Below are 25,233 nucleotides of genomic sequence, written 5' to 3' on the forward strand. Positions count from 1 at the left end.
ACTTCCCAGCAGTTGCCCACGCTCAAGGCTCTCAGAATGGGAGTTTGTTTTTCCCAGGCAGAGGTGGTGCACACGTGTCACCAGCCCTCAGCACTATCTACTCCAATTTCAGCATCTCAGGATCCCACTTTCCTAACATCAAACCATGCCAGTGCCATGCAGGGTTTCATAAACCCCCCAGGTGTTGGACATGGCCCATCAGCACTTTCTGGAAGGTGTCACACCCTCCAGCAGTTCCTTCTGGCTAGCATCTCCAGGGGGCCAGGTTTTGATTATGGTAAGAGCTGCTCAGCAGGGCAGATCAAACCCAGTTCTAGAGCATTCCTGGACTACTGGAATGAAGTCAGTCTGATGGTGGAGATGGCTCATCACAGAATCACAGGCTGGTTGAGGTCAGGATGACCTCTGGATGTCATCTTGTTCATCCCCCAGTGCTCACACAGGGCCACATAAAGCTGTTTGCCCAGGACCACATCCAGATGGCTTTTGAGTATCTCCAGGGATGAATATCCATCCTGGGCAACCTGCACTGGTGCTTGGTCACACTCATAGTAAACAAGTGTTTCCTGATGTTCAGAGGGAACCTCTGGTGTTTCATTTTGCCAGTTGTCTCTGGTCCTGAGCACCACTGAGAAGAACCTGGGTATTTATGGGACCCTCCCTGTGAGCCTTCTCTTCTCCTGCTTGAGCAGTCCCACCTCTCTGGTGCCCAACCATCCTCCTGGTCCTTTGCTGGAGCCTTTCCAGTTGGACTTTCTCTTGTACTGGGAAGCCCAGAACTAGACACAGCACTGCAGGTCTGGCCTCACCAGTGCTGAGGAGGGGGAAGGAAGGGTCACCGCCCTCAACCTGTTGCCAACATCCTCCTCGTGCAGCCCAGGGCGCTGTTCACCTTCGTTGCACAAGGACACATTGCTGACTCGTGTTCAACTTGGTGTCCACCAGCATCCCCAGGGCCTGCTGTGCAGCCAGGTGCCCCTTGGCATGCTCTGGTGAGGGGCTGTTCCTCCCCAGGGGCAGGACTTGCTAAGCTTTCTTGAAGTTCAACCCTTGTGTGTGTGCTCACGTGTGTGTGTGGGGCTGTGTGTGCAGGGCTGTGTGTGTGTGCCCACATGTGTGTGCTCATGTGTGTGTGCCCACGTGTGTGGGGGGCTGTGTGTGTGCAGGGCTGTGTGTGTGTGCTCACATGTGTGTGCTCACGTGTGTGTGCTCACATGTGTGTGTGTGCAGGGCTGTGTGTGTGTGCTCACATGTGTGTGTGTGCAGGGCTGTGTGTGTGTGCTCACATGTGTGTGTGTGCAGGGCTGTGTGTGTGTGCTCGTGTGTGTGTGCTCATGTGTGTGTGTGGTGCTGTGTGTGCAGGGCTGTGTGTGTGTGCCCACATGTGTGTGCTCACGTGTGTGTGCACAGGTGTATGGACAGGGTGTATGTGAATGGGGTGTGCACAGGTGTGTGGGCAGAGCTTCATGGGCACGTGTGCGTGCAGAGGGGATGTGTGTGAACACGCGTGTTCAGGGGGTGTGTGTGGGCATGCAGGGTGTGTGTGTCCAGGTGTGTGTGCACAGGTATGTGTGTATCCAGGATGTACAGGTCTGTGTGTTACAGGTGTGTGCACAGGACAGAGGGCTGTGTGTACAGGTGTGTGTGTTACAGGTGTATGCACAGGACAGAGGAGTGTGTGTACAGATGTGTGTGTCCAGGTGTGTGTGTCCAGGTGTGTGTACACAGATGTGTATGTACAGGTGTGTGTGTACAGGTGTGTGTCCAGATGTGTGTATGTACAGCTGTGTATGTCCAGGTGTGTGTGTGCAGATGTGTATGTACAGGTGTGTGTACAGGTGTGTGTACAGCTGTGTATGTACAGCTGTGCATGTACAGGTGTGTGTGTGCAGATGTGTGTGTGCAGATGTGTATGTACAGGTGTGTGTACAGGTGTGTGTGTACAGCTGTGCATGTACAGCTGTGTATGGACAGGTGGGTGTACAGGTGTGTGTGTACAGATGTGTATGTACAGGTGTGTACAGGTGTGTGTCTGTGCAGGATGTAGAGGTGTGTGTCCAGCTGTGTGTGTCCAGCTGTGTGCGTACAGATGTGTATGTACAGGTGGGTGTATGAACAGGATGTACAGGTGTGGGTACAGATGGGTGTACAAGTGTGTGTACAGGATGTACAGCTCTGTGCGTGTACAGATGTGCACGTACAGGGTTGTGTGTGTCCAGCCGTGTGTGTCCAGCCGTGTGTCCAGCCGTGTGTGCCGCTGTACCCGCGCGTTCCCGCGCACTCCCGCGCCGTTCCCGGCCGTGTCCTCCCCGCTCCACCCACGGGCGGTTCTCCGCCGTGCCGGGCGTGCCTTGGCCGCTCCCCGCCGGGCCGGGGCGGTGCTCTGTGGCTGTGGCCATGTCGCGGGTGCTGGTGGTGGGCGCGGGGCTCACGGGCGGGGCGTGCGCGGCGCTGCTGCCGCGGGGGGCGCGGGGGCCCGCGGCCGTCTGGGACAAGGCGCGGGGCGCAGGTGGGTCCGGCGGGGCGGGGACCGTGTCGTGTGTCGTGTGTCATGTGTCGTGTCATGTCGTGCGTGTGTCGTGTCGGTGTCTGACTGGCTGTCGCGCAGGGGGCCGCATGAGCACGACCCGCGGCGACCTGGGCAGCGCCGACCTGGGCGCGCAGTTCGTCACCTGCGACACGGAGCTGGCGGGGCCGCGGCTCAGGTGAGACCCGCCCCATCCCGCCCCCAGCGCTTTGGATCCGGCCCCCGCCCGCCCCCCGCGCTCCCTCATCCCTCCCCCGTCCCGCTCATCCCGCCCCCGTCCCGCTCATCCCGCCCCCGTCCCGCTCATCCCGCCCCCGTCCCGCTCATCCCGCCCGTCCCCGCCGCCGCAGGTGGGAAGCTGTGTTTCGGGAGCACATTTGGGGCTGCTCGGGCTCGCTGCGGGCACAGGTGTCATGGTTTAATTTAACCCCAGCCCGACAACCTTAGCTCCCCCGCCGGCGGAGAGAAATGGGAGGATAAAAGCTGGAAAACCCACGTGGGTTGAGATAAAAGGACCCAGGGGTAGCTCGGTATGCCTTGAGGAAGGGGGTGGAGGTGTAGCAGCGATGCAAACAGATGCAAAATTTGTGTGGAAAGCCGGGAGAAGGCGCGTTTCAGCCAGCCGCGTCCGGCGGCCGTGATGCTCCTGCGGTCCGTGCTGGTGCTCAGAGCTTTAAGGAGCTGTCGCCTGTTCCTGTCCCTCCGGGTCACACCGCTGGCAGTGCCACTGCGGGCAGCCTTGCTCTCAGGTAAAGGCCAGACACAGGACAATAGCGAGGTAGTTGGTTGTTTTACGGCTGTGTTGGTGCATTGCCTGCCTTCAAACGCCGCTTGCTAAAAGCTGTTCTCTAAACTCGAAAGTTAGCCTGGCCTTAACTTTGACTGTGGAAAAATGGAAAAAAAATTTTCACCTCTGTGTATTTTTCCTCCCTCCAAGCTTCTATGAGGAACTTTTGTCTCACGGCATCTTGACACCACTGACTGCTCCCGTGGAAGGACTGGTGGTGAGAGAAGGCTCCTACAATTATGTGGCACCCCAGGGCATCTCCTCGGTTGTCAAGTATTATTTAAAAGAGTCAGGTAACGTTTTTAGATGCCTTTGTGTGAAACGAAAGGTTTTAATGACGGCACTCCTGAACTGTCTTTCGAATTTAAATTTCTGATGAGGATGTTTAAGTTCCTTGTTTGTTTATGTATGCTTGGAAGTTTCGCGGATGGGTAAACATGTCTGGGAGCTCTGTGAGTTTCCAAGTCCTGCAGGCCTGGCATGTAAAAATCCCTATATAAATAGAACATCTGTAGGCTCAGGGGCCAAGCCTATATTTACACCGGTGACTTTAGCATATGAAAGTCGGGCCTAGCATGAATAGGACAAGATAATTCAGTGGGAGATCGTGGTTAGGAAGAGATTTGAGTTGCAGCTGGAATGAAGTGAGCGTTTGGGTGGCTTTTTTCTGAGTGGGTACTTAACTGCTGTGTAACTGGGAGCACAGTGGTGAACTCCAGCCTGTGTTTTGGAGGAAGGAGTGCTTATGAAGGACGTGAGCCTTTAGAAAAGGCCAGAGGAGGAGATCACCTGCTGGTTTAAACTTGGTTTAAACCATGTAACCACTGCATTAGGTGTCATGTGGTAGAACCAAGTGTGCATTTCAGTGACTAATTTAACCCTGGTTTGAAAAATATGAGTTGTAAGAGCACTCAGGCTTTGGTCCTTCCGTGTGATTGTTATCTTTTTTTTTTTTTTTACTTAGCTGGGTTTTTAGGCACTAATCTTGCAAATAATTAACTATGTCCCTGTCTTCAGTTGCTAACAGGGACAGTGCTGTCTTTCTCAGCACCTGGGGGGGTGCTTTCATTGCTTACCCAGTGCCACCTCCTGTGTTTGTTGGGTTTCCCTCTGGGTTGGTTCAGCTCAGTAAAGCCAGGGGAAATAACCTGGCAAAGAGAGCAGCTGGGAGCTCTCCCTCTGTTTACTGAGTTGAATTAGAGAATCTTAGAGTCACAGCATGGTTTGGGTTGGAAGGGACCTTAAAGCTCACCCAGTCCCACCCCCTGCCATGGGCAGGGACACCTCCCACTAGCCCAGGTTGCTCCAAGCCCCCTCCAACCTGGCCTTAGACACTTCCAGGGATCCAGGGGCAGCCACAACTTCTCTGGGCAACCTGTGCCAGGGCCTCCCCACCCTCCCAGGGAAGAATTCCTTCCCAGTATCTAATCTATCCCTGCCCTCTGGAGTGGGAAGCCATTCCCCCTTGTCCTGTCCCTCCATCCCTTGTTCCCAGTCCCTCTCCAGCTCTCCTGGAGCCCCTGCAAGGGGCTCTCAGCTCTCCCTGGAACCTTCTCTTCTCCAGGTGAACCCCCCCAGCTCTCCCAGCCTGGCTCCAGAGAAACCACTCTGCATTTTCTCTCTGGAATTCACTGGGACATGGATTTAACTGCTCCTTTTTCCATGCAGGTGCAGATGTCCTGTACGAGCAGCATGTAACTCACATCTCTCTCCGAGGTGGGAAGTGGGAAGTCTCCAGGAAGGTGGGGCCACCGGAGCAGTTTGATGTAGTTATTCTCACCATTCCCGTTCCACAGATTCTCCAGCTGCAGGGGGACATTGTAAACAGTAAGTTCACACCTCAAAATCGCAGGTATCCAATCTAAAATGGCAATTTAGCATCTTGTGTGGCAAAGAACAGTCTGAGCTGCTTAACTGCCGACAGAATAGGGTGGAGCAGGACAGGAGGTGGGTGATTTCAAGGCCTTACATGCCATGTGTGACCAGTAACACCTCGATAGCAAAAATATCTACACAGGTGAGTCAGTTTTTAATCTGATCTTTAATTTTTTTGCTGCCTTCTGAGACAGCACCTGTCTTTCTGTGACTTGAAAGTCGCTGTGAATTGGACAAGCCCCTCAGCTGGTCCCCAGGTGGCGTTTCCCTGTCACTGCCCCTTGTGCTGATCTCCGGTGCTGCCCTTGGTATGTCTGCAGTGGGGATGTCCCAGAGAGTGAGACCTCAATAACAGCTGTGCTGTGGGGAGAAACCCCTAGGGCATCTCAGTGACCCTAAAATCATATGAAATGCAGGGGAGGAGAAAGTCCAGCTGAGAACTGCTTGGTCTTGAGTTTATAAGATGAAAACCTCTCCAAGCCTCCAGCTTGTTTGCTGTTTCTGGCTGCATCCTGGGGGTTTTATTCTCCAAATATGAGTAAATCTCACTTATCCTTCAGTGATTTTTTTTTGGGGTGAGTGTGTTTCAGTGCCATGGAGGCTTAGAAAGAGCAGCTCCATGCTGAGGAAGAAGTGTTAAGTTCAGGCCCTGGTTTGTAGAAGAGTCACCAGTGCTGGAATGATGAGGAGCTGACTTTAACACTTGGCTCCTTGTGCTCTGCTGTATCTTGGATTTTAGCGTGTTTAAATCCATGAGTGTGGTTTGGAAGCTGCCTGTTAAAGGATATTGGAGCAAGGGATGGAGGTCTAGGGGTCTATCTGGAGTTGCTGCTCAGTAACCAGGACCTGTATGAGCAAAAAGATGATGGATGGCAGCAGGATGTCGAGCTGCAGCACAGCATCTTAGGGCAGCAAGGGGAAAATTGGTACTTGATCGGGGTTTTCTTGGGCATTTCTTTAAAGGGAAGTATTTTCATTGCAACCTCTTATTTTAAGCTCTGTGCCTAAATAGGTAAATACTCTGTAGGAACAGGATTTCTCTGCTGTTTGCTGTTTTATAAGCCCTCTCATTTCCCCTGTCCCTTTACCAGGGAAAGTAGTGATGGGTCTGGCCCCTCCTGTCCTTGCTAAGGTGGTCTGGTTGATCATGAATGTCCTGGAAATAGAAAAAAGAGGTAGTGTGGAGTTCTGTTTGCTCAGGGTCCTCCCGAGGTTCTGCTACTCTGCATCTCAAGGCCTTCCTCAGTCGGCACTGATGTCTTTGCAAATTGGTTTTTCTTGGGATAATTAAATCCTTTCACGTGCAGAAAGTGGTCAGGTCCCCTTCAGAAGATGTAATTAAGGTGAACAGTTCATTTCACTTGCTCTTGGGAGTGCTGGAACTGTCTGATGCTTTCACAGCATCCTTCACCTCCTGTGTAACTGCAGGATTACCTTTTATCTGAGGGAATCCAGCAGCTTTGTCTTCTCCTCCCCTTGTTTCTGTTTCTCTTCCCCTGTCTGCCTGTTCTCTGTGTGAGACCAGCTTCCAGATTTCCAACCAACTGTTAATTCTTGGTCTCAGGCAGCAGGACTGACTCCCCATACCCCAGAGTTCCTTGGCGTTGGAGCTCTTGGCACCTTTACTCCTGTTTCTTTAGTCTAAGAACTAAAATAGGGGGAAAACAGGTGAGGAGGATGTAAGGAGGGTGTTTCAGAGCCTGAACAGGGTGTAGTTTCAGATCTGTTTTGACTTAGAGAGGGCCAGGACACATCCCTGGATCTGTAAATCTCAACCTCCTTTTGATTGCACGTCAAACAGCCGAGTTGTGCTGACAGAGAACTGACAGAGAATGGGGGTTTTCCTGGATCCACCTCACTTGGAATTTAAGGTGGAATTTGACAGCTGCTGAAAGGAATGGTTGTTCTCTCCCTTCTGTGCTGGCACTGCCCTACTTGGCTGTCTGCTCTGGTCTCCCAAACCCAGGGAGAGAACTCAGCGATTCTCCCAGGAGCCGTGTTTGTGCGCTCCCTGGAGACAAACCAGCGATTCCAGCTGCTCCTGGAAGGGGAGGGAGGTTCCTGCTCCTTGTTGGAAGCGTCCCCCTCGCTGTCAGTCGGGCCAGAGGAATCATCTTGTGCTGCAGATGGACTGAGGGATGCGCAGAGCTGGCGGAAGGGGAGGGTTCCCTCTCCTGGAGCAGCAGCCCTTGGCCAGCGCGGGGTCACGTGTGGCCCTTCTGCCACTGCAGGCAAGGGGCTCAACGGGAAGGGGGCTGGACTGGGGAGCACAGCTGCCCTCACTGCTCATCTGGAAGGCCCTTATTACATAGAGGACAGACTCTGGAGCTGGATGGAAGGCGTGCCTGTGGTTCAGTCCGTTAGGATGTTGACCACGGTTGCTGTTGCGGTTTGTGATGAGTGTTAAAGGAGGGAGCTTTGGCTGATTCCCAGCAGTGCTGGTTTTTAACCTTTACTGCACACTCTGCTTCAACATCCCTGCTTTGACAGCTTCTTCACTGGGGGCATTAGCTGAACATCTTCCCTATCCTGGTAGTCTTTTTTCACTTTTCCTCTCTGAGGTGCCTTTTCACGGCGGTTTTGCAGCACGCTGGAGACTGCACTGCTGACTGTGGACCTGTGCCAGGTCCCATTTTAGCCACTTAAGTATAATTGGATCTATCAGTTTGGAGCCAAATGAAGTTTTAAATGGATTTTGATGAGGGATTGTTGGCATTAATGTATAGATAAAGGCTGTAAAAGAAGAGAAGGTGCAAAGGAACAGCTGGGGGGAGCAGAATGTGCTTTGATCCAGCAGTAAGCATTGGAATTACCCCTTGACATTTGTGTGTGAAAGAGGCTGGGCTGAAGAGTTCAAATGTCTGCCTAGAGGTGGGAATTCACCCCTTGCAGGAATTCACCACTTTGCTGTTTGAACCTCCAGGCTGGCTGCCATGTCATTCCCTTCCCCTCCCTTGAGAATATTGGACTGTCTGAATATTGTATTTTTAAGCACTGGTCCCACAGATTATTGCCATAAACATGCAGTATCTTTCTCAAAAAAAAAAAAAAAACACCAAACCCTAGACACCTATGCCCATGTTTTCATAGTCATCTTGGGAAATTTGGACTCCTGTATTTGTAGTCAGCTGCTTCAACAAGGGTGTCCTACCTGTGTGTGCTGGGAATTCCATTTAGTTGTGTGGGAATGACCAGCAGCTGGATTTTGAGTTACCTTTCATAGATGCCTTTTGGTCCAGTGGCATCTCTGTGTGGACATCTTTAACCTCCTGTTGCAGAAAGAAAACTGTCAATTTGCAGTGGACCAAAATTTTCCCCTCAGGGAGATCAGTCCTTGTTGTTAAGAGCAAAGATCCCTGACAGGGGAAATCACAGCCTAGAGGTGGTCTTCTGCCTCCCATGTTTTTTGAAAATAATTTTCACTTACTTACATTATATTCAGGGAATTCAGGTTTTGAAATAATGGCCTCCTCAAATTTCATGTTCAGTGACAGAGTTGCTGTTTTAATACTTAAAGCTCTGCAGACTAAAGGCTGAGGGTTAGTTTTTTGTGTCCTTTAACATTTCAGATGAACCTGGATGTTATGTGAGGCTTTGCATTTATGAGAAGACAGAATTAAATGGCCTTTGGCAACCTAGAATTATCATTTTAAATGAACTGTGTGAGGAGTTACTGTTCCAGAATTACTGTCCCAGGATTTACTTCTCCTGTGAGTGAAAAGCCAAATATTGAATTAATGGAGAAGTTACTGTGTATGCACACCTTAATTTTTAAAAATAAACATATAATAAATAGTATACATATATATGCAGCTGGTACTGTTTACTTGCATTCTTTTGTTTGGTTTGTTTGTACTCTTTGAATTTTTCCAGCATTGATGGGTGATTAAATTCTTAATTGATAAATTAGGGGGACAGGGAGGGAAACGACCTGCCTGAGGCCAATCTTTTTAGATTTATTCGTCTCTATCCACCTTCATTTTCAACCTTTATTCATAATTTCTAGAGCTCTCATGGCCGAATAGACGTATCAGTTGCATATTTAGCAATAGCAGAGGCAGAAATAGTATTTCCAGTAGGACTTCCAGTAGCTGCTGGATAAGGGGTTAACTCCTTGCAACATGTTTGGAACAACAATAGGTGGCAGCAATCAAATGATGTTCAGGACATTCAGCTTGAATAACTAAATTAAATTGAGTGCACTGATTTGTATTGGGGCTTTACATATTTTGGTAGCAAATAGTGTGGTTATGCAGAAGATAAAAGGGAAATGAATAAGTGTTTCTGAGGTTTGTGATGTCAAGTTGTTGTCAGGAAAGGAATAAATATATTTAAAAGTAGGGTCTTTGCAAATGAAAGGACTAGATTTTTGCAAATGTTCAGTGTCCTACAGTATTTCAAAGGAACTGGGCTGTTGTGTTGGCTGCTGATGGCAGAAAATTCCTAGATTTGTGTCCCAGATTCCATACAGTCACTAAGCAGTGTAGTTCTTTCTGTGCATTTTCAGACCAGGTGGACAGGCCTTTTTATCGGTTCTGTTCTCAGTTTAATTCAGTTGGCAGCACGGCAATTAGAGGTTGCAACAATTTGCAGTGGTTTTTTTTATCTGGGCGTTCAGAATGTTTTCATTAAGTCGCTTTCCTTGGAATTTCGAATTACAGTTCTGCATGTTTAATCTGCTAATAAAACAGAATGGCTTGGCTTTTGTTTCCAGCCTGACCTATTTTTTTTTCCATCTGTGTGAATGTCCCACATGTTTTAAATAATACAAGCTGATGAGGAGATACAAGTAAAATAGGACTGTATTTGCATAGGGAGGCTTTATAATGTGAATTAGGAAAGCACAACTCTGATAATTTTTCATGAGTCCCGAGTCCTTGCTGAGTGAATGTGTTTATTTTTGGATAGCACGATGATAAATTTGGAATTTTATAATTCCAGTTCCAAGCAATCTAAGCAGGGCTTATCCAGCTCGGAGCTCTCATTACCTAACGTATCTAGAATGTCCAGTGTAAACATGTACACTGATTTGTTGGTTACTTATCAGGCCTTAGGAGCTGAGATCACAACATGCAAATATTTGTGCTTTCTGGGAAGTACAAGTAGTTATTATTTTGGGTCCTTTTAAAACCTGTCACTCACTTGATAACACGGGGCATCTCGCTCTGCAGTGAAACCCTCTGTCCCTGCCCGTGGGAGAGGTGTTTGCAGGAGGCACAGGGCAGGATTCAGCTCCCCTGAGCTGTAACCTGACAGCTGGGGTGAGCTGTGCTCCCTCTGGGTTCAGGGAATGGCTCCTGGCCCTGCCTCCCAGTGCTGCTGTCACCTCCACCTCTGACCTTCCACTGCAGCGTTTGGTACCCTCCTGGGGGTTGATCTGACTCACCAATCCAGCAGGGATATATATATATGTATATACACACACCAGAATGGTTTGGGTTGGAGGGAATGTTAAAAAACATCCAGTGCCACCCCTGCCATGGGCAGGGACACCTCCCACTAGCCCACGTTGCTCCAAGCCCCGTCCAACCTGGCCTTGGACACTTCCAGGGATCCAGGGGCAGCCACAGCTTCTCTGGGCAACCTGTGCCAGGGCCTCCCCACCCTCCCAGTGAAGGATTTCTTCCCAGTATCCCATCTAACCCAGTCTTCTGTCAGTGTGAAGACATTCCCCCTTGTCCTGGCACTCCAGGCCCTTGGAAATAGTCTCTCTCCATCTTTCTTCTCGTCCCCTTCAGGCTCTAAAAGGCCACAGTCAGGTCACCCCAAAGCTTCTCCTCTCCAGGCTGAACAATCCCAGCTCTCCCAGCAGAGCTGCTCCAGCCCTCTGATCATCTCGTGGCCCTCCTTTGGGAGGTTGATATTTCTTGGTCAAGGAGTAGGATTTGCTGGTGGAGTGGTGTGACAAGGCAGCGAGGAGAAGGTGGGACAAAACCTCTGGGAAGCAGAGGAGTGTCTAAGGAGGAGCAGCTGCTGCTGAAACAACGTCAGCCTTCAAAGCAGGCAGAGCTCTTGCGTGTTCTCTGCCTTCTGCTGCTTGGGCACAGCCTCTCTTGGGGAGCACTTCTAAAAATAGAGGCTGCTGGAGCTGGAATTGCACGTCAGGGAGAAAAGTCAAAGTAGGATGTGTGTGTACTCAAGTGTGTGTTTGACTCAGTGTTTTTAGGTGTTTCTTCAGAGTGCTTGTAATGGACTTGTTCTGCAATTATTAGTTAGAGCACCTTGAAACCCTCTCAAAAGTCAAATAGGTACCACAGTGATCCCAGTGACCCTCTTTGTCTGGGAAGTGTGAGGGTTAAACCCTATGCCTGGGAGCAGGAGAGGTTTGAAAAGGAGAGTGAAACAGAATATGTGTTAGATAAAGGGCTGCTTTGCATTTGAGTGTTGTCTGTGGAGGCTGCCTGCCCTTGGTGGAGAGCTGAACCTGGGATTTGACAGATCTCAGGGTAAAACTGAAGGAAGAAAGCAAGACTTGGAGGGAGTGGGGCAGGGGAACCCACGTTACATCCTCTGCCCAGACCAGCGTGGCAGCTCTTAAAAAAAACCCATGCGGGGGTGGGCGAGTCTCATGCCATCACAGCACCACTTTTTAGTGCCTGGCAACGTGTCAGAAGCATTTCTTCCATCAGCCCCTGGTCCTGGTGCTGCCTCACCTCCAGCAAGGCAGCTGGCTCAGCACAGCTCTCTGTGGGGCCACAGGAACGTGGTGCCCCCGCCCTTTACCCCCCCAAAAACGGCGGGGGAGTTATTTTTAGCAGGATCAGTGGTGTGATCCTGGGTTCCCCATGTGGCCTGCAGGCTGGCTGGCACACTGTGCTCTTTCAGCAGGGGCAGGAGAGCAGCACAGGGGCTGTGCAAGTTGGTTGAACCGTCTGAGCGAGGCGATGCTCGTGATTCTGTGGTTTGAATTCTAAGCTTAGGTTTCCTGTGCAGTCCCAGGAGAGACTCAGAGCACCTGCACAGTAAACTGGCAGCAGATTGTGCTGATTTAGCCAAACTGGTTTAAAGAAAAAAAAAGAAAAAGTTATTTCTGACATGTAAGGCAGTGCTGCTTTTGTGTGTTGACATGTTTAAGTCCACCTGATCTGGCTGTTTGTAGTTAATTTAACCTGGACATGCTTCTCTTCCTGTCATGCAGCCTGTGCTGGTTTGGCAAAGAGCTTCAATACCCGGGGACTTGATCACAGATCTTTATTTAATGGTTGTTTTGTGTCATTCCAGTACTGTATCTCAAAACAGAGAATGGAACCACAGATATATTGGATCAGCTAAACACAAGCCCGTGTGCCTATGCACTCATTGGGGTTTTTCTTCTAGATAATAAAGGTGATGGTATTTGAGCACAGGACATACTTGGAACAGAACAAACAAATACTCTGAAATTTGTTTATCTCAACAATAAACACAGATACCTCTCAGTTTTTCCCAGTCTTTGGTTCTCTCTGTTTAGATGGAAAAATCTTTTGCAAAGCTGCTCTTTGCCATGAGACCAAAAGGGGAGAGGAAAAAAAAGTTCCCTGCCAAAAAAATGTGCCCAAACTGAGCAATTCTGAAACTTCTTTATTTGTGTCTTGTGTGTTTAATGTGTTCTGTGTTGTAGGAAGCTTGGATGTGCCCTGAATTCAGTAAGTCCAGTGAGGGCTTTATTTTCAGCCTTGAATTCGTAGATCCTGAATCTAAGATGCTTTTGATTTTGGGAAACAGTGATAATGTACATGTCACTTCTGCCTTGGAGTAAAATCCTTCATCTGGCGATTTTCACTTGGTTTTTTTTGGGGTGGGGAGGTGGTGGAAACGTGTTTGGAAAAGCTCTCCCACCTTTCCTGTTCCCACACCTGCTCAGCAAACCTGGGAGAGAAGTGTGCAGGGGTGACTTGGGCTTTACAGCCTTTGTTTTGATGTGAAATCTGCCACTCCAACTATGGCTTTTCTAGGGTTGAAAACCTTTGAAAAGCCAGGTGCAGGTCTGCAAGCTGTCTTAACACTTAATTGCTTGCTTTGGGATTTATTTATTTTTGAGTTGGTGCTGCAATCAAATAAGCAGACAGAAGTCTTCACTGGAACAGGATCTTTAAATGTATTCTCCCAGCTTAGGCAGTGCCTCTAGACTGGATGGGGGGTTTTTGGATTTCTAGAGGGATTTTTAATAATTGCTGGCCCCTCACATCACTGTAATTGAGACCATTCTTTATAAAGATTATCTTTACCTCCCAAGGATACGCCTGCAAACTTCCAAGTCCTTTCTGCAGTCCACATTTGGATTACAGCAGGAAGATGAGATAGTGTAGAAGGTAAAGATTTTTATTTGGCACAGTTCTCAGCCTGGAAGGTCTCAGTTGGGTCAGCTCACTGATGTGGCTGAAAACTAACATTAGGGAGGGAAAAAACAATCTGACAAGGTTTGTGTTGGTTTGGTCTGTGTGGGCTCCAGAGCTGAGCAAACCTGAGAGAGATGGGAATCCCCAGAGATGGGAATCCCCCCTCTGCTGAGGAATGTGCAGTCGGGTCAGTGGAAGCTGCCTGTGATCCAGGCATGTTTTCCCTGTCCCCTCTCTCGTGGATCTTTGTTCCTTACCAGATTAAAGCCTGGGTCAGTTCCTTAATCCTCTTGCCTGAGTGGCAACTGCAATGAGGTTGGGAGGTGTAGGGGGAGAAAAGACAACATTGGCAGTGGCTTGTGTTGTCAGAAACTGAGAGCAGTGACCTTTTCCTTCTGTAATTTCTGTAATAATATTCCATGCAGTATTAACATATGCTGTTAATACTGCAGCTGGGTGGTGGTTTGGATTTACCTGTGCTGCTTGGAAGCCTGAGTTTATTGTTAGTTGCCTGGCTGTTCCTTAGGGTTTGATTTTTCTGCTACACCCACCTTTCCAGAGATACTCAAAGCATTGTAATTGTTCTTTAAAAAAGAGAAAGCCCTGATAAACTTCTGTCCAGTGACTAGTGTAGTTCTCACCTCATTTCAAGGCAGAATCTGGCTTTGTAACCCAGTATTTCAGAAGTTACTGATAATTATAAAATCACAGAATCCCAGAATGGTTTGCAGTGGAAAGGATCTTAAAAATCATGTACTTCTAACTCCTCTGCCATGGACAAGGACACCTTCCACTGGACCAGGGTGATCCAAGCCCTGGCCTTGGACACTTCCAGGGATGGAGCAACCACAGTTTCTCTGGGCACCCTGTGCCAGGGCCTCCCCACCCTCACAGGGAACAATTTATTCCCACTAATCCCACCTAACCCTGCCCTCTGGCAGGGGGAAGCCATTCCCCCTTGTCCTGGCACTCCAGGCCCTTGTGAAAACCCTCTCTCCATGTTTCTTGCAGGCTCCCTTCAGGTCCTGGGAGGCCACAATCAGGTCACCCCAAAGCTTCTCCTCTCCAGGCTGAACAATCCCAGCTCTCCCAGCCTTTCCTCTGATCAGCTTGGTGGCCCCTCTGGATTTAAAACACTATTTATCAGCTCATTAGGAGTTGTTAAGGTGGTGACTGTGTTTGGACAGCAGCGATCAGGGTTTACTGTCAGGGTGATCCTGGGGAGTTCAGTGGGGATTATGTTTCAGGAAGCATCATGTGGGTCGCTGTTTTCCCATTCCCTTGCTATCCAGCAGGGTAGACAGGCAGTCTCACCGTCCCAAGGCTCAGTCAATTTAGGAAATGGAATAGTCTGGGTGAGAAATGAAGGTGTGATTGGTCTCCTTTATTGGCACAGTTGATGAAGCCCCCGTGTTACAGAAATGGACTTGGTTGCTGCAAATTACTTAAAGTGTAAAGAACATATTGCCTTATTTGAAGGGATTAGAGCTATCTTTTCACTTGATTTATTCAGAAGAACAGGGGACATGCAAACAAGGCTTTCTAGAGCACCAGTAACGTCCAGTTCTATTCCCAAAGTCATGCTTTAAAAATACAGCTGTACTGAAATGTGGCCGAGTGGTGCAACTCTGGAAAGACAGGTATGAGAGGATAAGTGTATCCCTCTGCATAAAGAAGGATTTATTGGTCTCCTCTCGTTGGATTTATACTGTAGGGAGAGCAGGGAAGATGCCTATGGAAATTTAGGAAAGTAAATTTTACTCAATGAACTATGTGCAGACAGCAAGTGGTTTAAGTGTCTTGCAGACTGTTAAGTGCAGAGCAGGAAAGTGGTGTACGAGTTTATAAAGCTTAAAAGAAATAGATTTGCTGGGTGTTTGCATATCCTTTTCTCTCTGGCACAGTAGGAACTGTATTTTGGAACACTGATGAGAAATGCTTTCATGTAGTGTGAATTAAGGCATGCTGGTTGCAAGAGTAAGCCTGGAAACCAGAACTCACATTTTTCTAATGTATATTATGCTCAAAGCCAACTTAGAAGCAGCAAAAAACCCACTAACTTGGAAAGGAGCACTTGTTTTCAAGTGGCTGAATTTGTGCCCAACTCCATTGAAAAGATGGGTCATTTTCCCTAAGACAGGATTGCCTAAGTAAGAGCTTAATTTTCCGCTCTGACAAAAATGCCACGTGATTCTCACAGAAACAAGGAAATTTGCCTCAAATTTGGGATTTGTCTGCAAAGGATCATAAAATGGTTGGGGTTGGAAGGGACTTTAAAGGTCATCTAGTTGCAACCCCCTGCCATGGGCAGGGACACCTTCCACTAGCCCAGGTTGCTCCAAGCCCCGTCCAATCTGGCCTTGGACACATGGAAGAATTAAGTAGTGACTAAATTGAAATTCCTGGTCCTAGGGTGTCCTTTCCTGTATTTGTATTTCAGCTCATGTCATTTAGTAAGTCAGTCCTGACTTAAACTTCAGAAATACAAATTTCTGGTAACTCTTAATATTTTAAGAGTATGTCAGCATTCCTTTTCATTTGCAGACCATCATCTCTTTATGGTGTGCAGTGGAGTCTTAAACTTCTGTAAGTGTATCATGTGTGAGTGAGAGAGAAAACTTGTCTTCTGGGTATGAAAACTGACATTTCTTCATCTTTGTGTTGTTAGCACTTTGTGGGGTGCTGGTCCCTTTTGCAGACACTCCTAAGGCATCACATCAGAGATACCTTTAGATGTCAGTGTAAGTCTGTTTGCCTCCTGCCTGTGCTGCAGGCTCCTGGCACCATCAGCACCTGCACACTTGGGAAGAGGTAAACTAAGAAATGACATATCTGTGGTGCTGTCAGAGTGCCTCCAGGCATTCTAGTCTCAGTTTGTGTCCTGTTTAAAATACCAGGGAAGGTCACAACTGTGCCAACTTCCTAAACTCCCAACTCCTCGAAGTTTTTGCCCCTTGGTTCTTTAGTATGTGGGATTTTTTTTTCCCAGCTTTCCCCTGTCTGGTGCCGTGTTTGCTGCCTCAGCTGCTGAAACACCATCAGCTGTTTGGAAAACAAATGTAACACATCGGTCCTTTGGCTTTTTTAAGCCCTTAGGAGGTGGTAAAATGCCGTAGCAATCCCGTGGGGAAGGAGTCTGTGAGCAGCTTCAGCTGGGGGTTTGTTGGGGAAAATGGCTTTTGTGTCCTGTAGGTGCTCAGGAACGTGAGGTAGCCTCGGTTTTGGGACCAATCTAAGTGGGATTTTCTGGTGGTTTGCTGGCTTGAACTGGGCTTTATATCCATGCTGGTTTTAAGGGGTTTGGCTTTGTGTTTTTTAAGCCTTCGTAAGTGTTCTGGCAGTGAAACTGTGCTGCTGGTCTGTGTGTGTTTGTAGGCATTGAGAGACACTGATATTTGGCTTATTTTTGTTCCTTTCTGTCATGTTGCCTTTAGCCATAAGTCTTACCTCCCCACTTTTGTGTCATCCCAGCAGTACTTGAATTTTACTGTAAAGTCAAATGTCAAGGTACTGGGTATTAATAACAGTGTGGGGGGGTTAGGGTTCAATTTTCAGTGAGTACCTGTATATTTTTTTTTTTTTTAATGGAATTTGCAAGGCAGATAAATCTGGCATTTTATGACATCAGTATTTTTGCTTTGTTGTTTTGTGGGGTTTTTTTTTTGGTCTTTGTCAGATTTAGCTTTTAGAGTCTATACTCACCACTGATAGAGGCATAAACAATTTCCCAAGGAATGGTTTCTTGTAGCAGGAGGAGGGGAGAGTTTGGCTTTTGAATACAGCATTTGGTATGATGTACTAATAGCAAGGATTTTTTTTTTCCTTTTTTTTTTTTTTTATCCCATCTGGTATTTTTTTTCCAGCCTCTGGTAGGTTGCAGCCAGTCTGTCAATAACTTTGAAGGAACCATTATTTTTTTTTCCCCCACTGTGTCACATTTTGAGCAGTAGTATTTGCTAGCAGAGACTTACCTTCTTACAAGTTAAAAAAAAAAAAATGACTGGAGAACGAGGTTTTTAAGTTGCATACTTTGACTGCACTGTCTAATTTAGAAAAGTTGGATAAATTATGGCAGAGAGAGGCCATTTGCATTCAGGTACACTCTTGTTTCATTTATCTGTGCTTTCAGAACACGTGCTCTGCATGTCTAAATCCTTTGGAAAGTTGTGAGGTGAGAGACAGGATGCAAAAGGAAAGAATATGGGATAAAACAGAAGAAAAACCAGATGAGACCTCCAGAACATGTGATCCAGTTGAAGCCACATATTACAAATGTACAGCTTTAAATTACAAATTACAGCTTTAATTTTATTTTTTTTAACCATTTTACCTTCCCTTCTGGTGATGATTATGTTTTAGGTATATCTGAATACCAGGCAAGGAAGCTGCTTTAAAAAAACAAGCAAAAAATGTTTATATTATTCTCCAGAAGCATTTCCCCCTGTATGATGCTGTCACTGTTTGTTGTCAGAGTCCCTGAGGTATTTTCCTCTCTCCTTCTCCCACCTTGGAATGACCTGACTCTTCACGTTTGCTGATTTGCTTTCCAAATATTAATTTTCCCCTTGTTACAGAACTGCAGCACTGGGAAGTGCTGCTTTTGGCTTTGCCCCTTTTATTAAGAGCAACGTGAACAGCAGGTGAGATACCAAAGGAGGGGAGAAAAATGCCATTATGGGAACTTTCTGTGGGCTTTGTGTCTGCATAAAACCCAATACCAGCCAAGGAAAGAAAACTGCTTTCAGGAGAGGTCATTGCATAACCCAGAACTAGAAATGAAATAGATTCAGATTACACTGAGAAAAGTTATGGTACTTCCCCTTTGGGGTGTTTTAGATCACTAAAAGAAGTCATGATATGAGGGAGAAATGAGGTAGTTTATCTCTGTTCACCATGTTCTGTGTTGGCCTTCCTTTGTCACCAAGGCACGTATTTTAGCAGAAAATAAGGAAGGAAAAAGAAGAACATGGTTTCAGTAAAATAAACTTATTGCCCTGGCGTGTCAGAGGCGTGTTTTGCAAAATGTTACAGAGAATTAACCAAAAGGCTCCTTTGCTTTCATAGCTGGGGAGTGCTGCACAGTGCATCATTAAAGTTTTACCTGGTAGGACAAACTGCAGACCTTTCTAACCAGCTCTGGATTAAATCTATTATTAATTAGGTTATTTTTACTAGAACGGTGGCTCGGTATTTCTTTTTGCCCCCGTCATCATGAGCTGTGTGCTCTGAAAATCACTGAAGTGTTAGACACTAAAACATCACAGGTACCAGCTGACACCAGTTCACAACTGTCTCAAGGGAGAAAATAAGAGAGGGAGCCAAACCATAGAATTCTTCTTAAAATTAGGAAAGAAAGAGAAATTAATGTGATTTTTATCAGTTTCTCAACAGAGCTTTCTGTAGGTGTGTTTGCAGTCCTCACTCCTGCACTGGGGCCTGTCCCCTCCTGCAGCAAAAGGGGAGAGATGAAACTTTCTTCTGAGAGCATTTGGTTTTATTTAGAATGTGTTTCACAACCGTGACGTTCACAGACGGGGTTTACTTGTGTGCCACCCTCCCACTCACCCACCCTGCAAGTGAATGTGTGCACTCACAATCTCAAGAAAAACAGAGAAAGTGCATGGAAGTAGGTGGAGCTTTATTTTATCCAGCTGAGGATAAACATGGCTTCACTGAAAATAAAGAAAATTAACTTTTAGGTAGTAGAAAAACCACATGCTGCTCGAGTTTGCTGCTTTGCATGATGGCACGTGGTTTCTGGGTGTAGAATAATGTATTTTCATCAGAAAACTCACTGATGATTGATGATATGGGAATGCTTGGAGAGGAAGAGTGACAGGGACTAGTCCAAACACAGATATTGTGATGTGTGCATGAACAGAAAAATCTGTCCTTGAATGAACATATTGCTTGTTTTTTCTACTACGTGATGTTTAACTTCAAAATGTTAATAAACTACAGCTTCTTGGTCTGATCACATCCAAGTGATTAATAGCATCTCTTGGTACTGCTAAAACAATTTAATTTTTTTTTAATTGATGATTTAAAAACTATTTGTCCTTGTTCCCCTTTCAGCCTCCTGTAACACTTACACATGTGACAGATCTGGTATAAAAAGGGAAGTACAAGTATTTCAAATATAGATGTTAGTCTTAAACCTGCTGACTTTTTTGGTGGGGATTGTAAGTGTTGGATCATGGTGGCAGCACAGACTTTGTCGTGTACCTGTGTCCTATTTCAGTTTGTAAATACGGGTATTTTCAGATTTAATATGTGGAAGTACAAAATGGAATTACCATCTCAGTCCTGCGGGTTTTTTCCTACCAATTTCTCCTTTTCCACTGCTTCTCCATGCTTACAGGGCAACCAGTCTTACCCTGATCTCCTCGGTTCCTGTGGAGCAGGGTCATGATTTGCAGTCCCTATAAAGGTAGGGACTCTCTGTGGAGCATCCCCATGAGAACAACTGGAACCACAGTCCCATTCCAGGCAGTGGATTTGTGCCACTTCCTCTGCAGTATGGACTCTGTTCCTGCCTGGAGACAAAAGCCTTTGTTCTGCTGAGTCACACTCCAGAACAATAGGCAGCTACAGGAAAGTTGATACCCTCTGTTTCCAGTTCCAGTTTTGACTCTGAAGTTCTCCCCTGTACTCGCTTCTCCCTTTTTTGTTGGATTTGGTTGTTTTTGGGGTTTTTTTTTTGTTTGTTCTGGGGTGGTTTTGGTTTTTTTTGCAATCTGATTTAGCACACGCACCCCTGCGTGTGTTTTCTGAGCTCTGTTGCTGTGGTTCTCCCTCTCAGTTGCAGCAATCCCAGTGACTGTCACACGTCTGCAGGTTTTGTCTCCCTCACCTAAAGCAGCGCCACAAAAGAGGGAAGTGGAAGACAAGGATCAGCTTTCACGAGCCCGAAGCTCATCATCTCCCAGGGCGATGAGTAATAACAAATTGTTATTTTTGAGGTGCCTTAACTCCCTGTTTGGTTGCTTTGAAATGCAGCTGATGACTCCTTGGAAAACATCTTTGAGGGCTGCAGGTTTGCAGCCAGGAGGGCATTAGGGTGATAACAGGATATGATCCATGAAAAAGGCTCTATAACATGGATGTTACCGTGTGCCTGGAGCCAGCATGAGGAAATACCATTTGAATCTTTCCTTACGCTGCTAAAAATTGATTGTGGTGTTGCCTGGCATTAAAGCCAGTGACAATTACAGCAGATTAGTAAAGGGTGTGAGTGTGGTATTAAATCAAAAGGGCTGGAGATGAGAGCAGGGGAAGAGGAAGGGCCCTGTGGGTGTCATCTCCAGCTAACAGTGGGGTGGGAGAACCTGCCATCTGTTAGAGGCTGCAGAGTCCAAACTCTGGCTCGGGAGAGCACAGTGCTGAGTGGTGCTCCCAGCAGGATCACAGGCTTATGTGAAATTCGTGTGCTGCTGGGATCAGTGAAATCCTTCCAGAGCCACGGGTGGAGAAAGCTCCTGCTGAATCCCTGGAAACGGGGAGGGAAACCCATCGGGAAATAAACCCCTGGATTAAGGGTTACACTCAGATGCTTAATCCAATGTCTGCATGAAGCAGAGCAGATTGCAAATTATTCCCAGGGGAGATTTTAATGGGGCCTTGAGGGCTTTATCACTTTCTTTTTGCAACTTCTGGCAGCTCACCTTCTTTTGTTACAATCGCTGCTTGCGGCTTCGGAATATTACATATTTAGCTCTAGGAAAATCTATACTTGGAGTGTTTTTCCCCCCATTAACATTAGTAGTGGGGTTTAGTAAGAATTACTGCTCATGATACTGATGGGCTAAGCTGATTGAAGCTCTTTGAATCAAAACACAAGGGCTATTTTGGACTGCAATAAAGCAGCAAGATGTGTGTTGCTGTGGGAAGGTATTTTGAGCCTCTTCTTATCTCTTTGTCACTTCTTCATGCTTTGTAGCATGTCCTCCAGTGAAAAAAAATGCACTGAGAGGTTTGAGACGTGTTCAGCTGGAATTCAGGTGTTTGTTTTACACAGAAATTAATTTTAAATTGAGTTGCCTTTAATTGCACGGGTAATATTTGAGAGGAAGTTGGTAGGAGACAACCCTGACTAACTATGATCTCCTGGTTTTAGGTAATTATCTTGTGAGAACTTTGGTAAATGAAAAAAAAAATTACAAAATTCAGGAACTATCCATGCAAAAAAAAAAAAAAAAAAGTCCCAACAGCAAGAAAAAGAGGAAATAAAATATGGAATCCCTGAACTTGGGAATAGGAGGAAGAAGTGAGAAGCAGTCAGCAGAAAAAATGCTGGTTATTAAAATTGATGGAAAACTTGAGCATTTGAAAAAACCCAGAAGGGTTTACAGGAATATGCATCAATGCCTGCCTTCCCAGAACCGTGGTGGGGCTGGGGTAAGAGAATCCTGGAAAAGCATATAGAAAAATGCAGCTTAGTTTTAAAACAGTACTGTCACAACTTGGTCACCAGCAAAGCCAGAGGATCCCGGATCCAGCAGCTTGTCCAACTCCTCCTGCCCAGAGCTGCTAACAGAATTTCCATTGGCTCTTTTCTCATGGCTGGATTTTGCCTCAGCCTTCACCTATAATGAGTAAAAAAGGATGTGATTGCCTTTATCCAAGAAAGCTGAAAAAATGAAGGAATTCAGTTTTGCAGAGCTACTGGGGATAAATAAATCCAGCTGAAGGTGAGGATGAAAAATATAAGAACATAAATAAATCCAGCTGAAGGTGAGGATGAAAAAGATGCTAATTTTTTTTTTTAATTTTTTTTTTTCTAGAAAACAAGTAGCTAAATTATAGTCCAGAGGCTGTGTCCTCCAAAACCTGAGCGTGGCCTGTGTCACATCCTGCCTGTGGAGGCACAGCTGTATTTCAGTCAGTTGGAAGGAAAAGGTAGTGGATGCCTGTGTAAAAAAGGGTTTAGCACAGGGGAAGAGGATGCCTGCATTAGTCTTGCAGAAGAAAAAGATAATTACTATCAACCAGCTTTTTTTTTTTTTCCCCCCCAAACTGTTACTTGATTAACATAATCAAGTTACAGTCGGAGCAATTGCTCTCAATTAGTCCTTAGTTTGCCAATTACAGCTTCTATTTCAGACTTGATAAAGGCAGGCAAGGTTAGTGAGCATCAAAGGATGTCTGTTTTGTCTGTGCAGTATCTGCTGAACTAATAGAGGCTATGACTTCTCTCAACAGCTTATACCCTTAAATGATCAAAGGCACAGCGACACAGTTATTTAAGATACCTTCATGTCTGAGAAGATTTAGCACTTTTATTTCTTGGCACAGTTCTAAATCTTCCCTAAAAAGACACTTCAGAGTAAATAAAAAAACCTAATTTAGTAGCCCTGACAAAACTGGTACAAAAGATGACACAGCTGTGAACTGATTTGAAAAATCCCTTTGAAAAGAGAATGTACACACTGTAATTCTGAATATTTACTAGAACGAGCGAGTCCCTGCTGTCCTTTTCCATGTGAAACTCCTGATGTGTGAGCTGCTGGTGATTGGGGTTTTTTTTTTGTTTTTCACGTTGGTAAGGCAAGAATTCCCCATCCACTTCATAATCTCAGCCTCTGTCCTCAGTCCCTCCTGGATTTCCAGTCCAGGGAAGATGTCTCCAGCAGGATGTCCACCTTTTTGCCTTTATGGAGTGGTGGAGCTGACTGAGCCTTCCCTGGCTCTCAGACCTATGGGGACCTGTGCAGGTGTCAGTCTGGCTTTTTGGGGCCCCACTGTGGTCAGGTGTAAAGCAGAGCCTTGCAGGACTGAGCCATCCCCGTTTCCCCTGGGAATGGTTTGCTGCTGGAGCCTGTGGCTGTTGCAGCCCCTCCTTTCCAGGGTTATTTTGGTGCTGTCAGTGCTGAGCAACCAGGGCTCGATATTTGCAAAATCATGGAATGGTTTGGGTCAGAAGGGATCTTAAAGACCATCTTGTTCCAACCCCTGCCATGGGCAGGGACACCTTCCACTGGAAGGGAGCCATAGCTTTCCAGAGCTGGAAAGTTTAATCAGCTTTTGGTGTCAAAACGCTGGTTCATGTTTCTGTCTGTGTGCTGAACGTGCTTCTCCTAAATGCCAGCTGGTAGTAAAACTACTTTCCAGATCCAGTTACTAAGGAATGTCCAGCACCAGCCTTTCCCCCTGAGCGTGGGACTCCCTCTGTGTCTCACTCCCCCACCTGTACTTCCAGTTGGATCCCCAGCAGTGGGATTCTTTGTCTTGGCTCTTATTTGCCTTCATAACCAGAAGCCTACAGAACTTAATCAGAATTTCAGAATACCTCATTGATTGGGTTACCCCTTTCTGCAGAGGAAATGCTTGTTGTTGCTCTGTAAATACTTGTTTTCCCAGCACGAACCTGGAATTAGAGATCTTTCAGTCTTATGGGCCCAAAGCTAAATTCTCAAAGGCTGATGGCCTAAGACTTTTTTACAGGAGTTACTGTTTAGTGAAGTGCCTGTGCCAAGATACTGCCAGGAGCACTTATCTGCCCTCAACAGCAAACAAAAAGTGGAGGCGGAAGAGTGAAATAAAAAAAGAAAATATATATATATTGTTCAGTCAAGATAGATTAATAGTGGTGCACACAAGCCACACTTCCTTGTTGGTTATATCAGTTCTTTGTATTTTTGTGTGATCTAAAAATGTCTTTCCTTGCTTTTTTTTTTTTTTTCCATTTGGGGAAATCGGAGTGAGTGTTCCCTTTCTGTGGGAACAGTTACCAAAAATGCTTCATTTTGGTGTGTAAAAATGTTCATTTCAGAGCAGTGCAAGGGCTGCTTTCTGTGGCTTGACTAAGTTCTAGCACTTGATGAGGATTTTTTTTTTTTTTTGAAGGTGGTGATATTTTAGGCTGCAGGGAACAGTGATCTCTAAGGAAGCATTATATCAAGTGGCTTGCTGAGGTTTGGAGGGCCTGAAGAGCTGAGCTCAGTTTTGCACAGTGGCTGCTGTTAACAAGTACCTTTAGGAAATGAAAGGTTTTGTTCTTCCCTTTTTGTGTCTTGCTGTCTGTGTGTCAAACAAAGCCGTGCACCCAGGTGTCTGCAGGATGGGTCCTGGGTGGTTTGCCAGCTGTTTCTCCTGAAATAAGAGCTGGATCTCTGAAGGGAGCTGGGCTGTTGAAGGCTGTCGTGCTGACTAACAGCTTTTACTGCTCTCAGCTTCATAATTTTCATCATTTGTTGGGGAAGTGAGCTGTTGTAGCCTCCAGACTGCTGCCTTAGACTCTCAGTCCCTGCTGTCCAAGGACCTTTGGTGCTTCCCATCAACATGTGAAACACAATGTGAGCATCACACGAGACTGCGGTGCCTTGGTGTGTGCACGTGGGTGTTACCAGGATTTGGCAAAGGAAAGTGGAGGTGTGTTGGTGGGCAGAGTTCACTGAATAGACTTTGGCTCTGTTACAGCACTTTTATCAACAGTGCAGTGGAGTCACAGGCTGGTTTGGGTTGGAAGGGACCTTAAAGCCCATCTCGTCCCAACCCCCTGCCACGGGCTGGGACACCTTCCACTATCTCAGATTGCTCCAATCCCATCCAACCTGGCCTTGGATGCTTCCAGGAGTCCACAGCTTCTCTGGGCAACCTGTGCCAGGGCCTCACCACCTTCACAGGGAAGGATTTCTTCCTAACATCTACTCCAAACCTGCCCTCCTTCAGTTTAAGGCCATTCCTTGTCCTGTGACTACGTGCCCTTGTGAAAAGCCCCTCTCCAG

At 46.6% G+C, this 25,233-nt stretch overlaps 1 protein-coding gene across 1 annotated transcript in view; it reads left to right on the top strand.

Annotated features, from left to right (window-relative positions):
* Positions 1-2,382: 2,382 nt before the first annotated feature.
* RNLS (renalase, FAD dependent amine oxidase) overlaps positions 2,383-25,233 on the top strand; it is a 63,577-nt gene continuing 40,726 nt past the window's right edge. The window contains exons 1-4 of the mRNA XM_064662150.1: positions 2,383-2,509; positions 2,609-2,705; positions 3,465-3,607; positions 4,983-5,141. Coding sequence (XP_064518220.1) covers positions 2,398-2,509; positions 2,609-2,705; positions 3,465-3,607; positions 4,983-5,141 — 511 coding nt within the window. The 5' untranslated portion in view covers positions 2,383-2,397. The remainder of the gene's footprint in view (positions 2,510-2,608; positions 2,706-3,464; positions 3,608-4,982; positions 5,142-25,233) is intronic.

The sequence above is a fragment of the Pseudopipra pipra genome, chromosome 8 (genome assembly GCF_036250125.1).
Source record: "Pseudopipra pipra isolate bDixPip1 chromosome 8, bDixPip1.hap1, whole genome shotgun sequence".
NCBI lineage: Eukaryota > Metazoa > Chordata > Aves > Passeriformes > Pipridae > Pseudopipra > Pseudopipra pipra.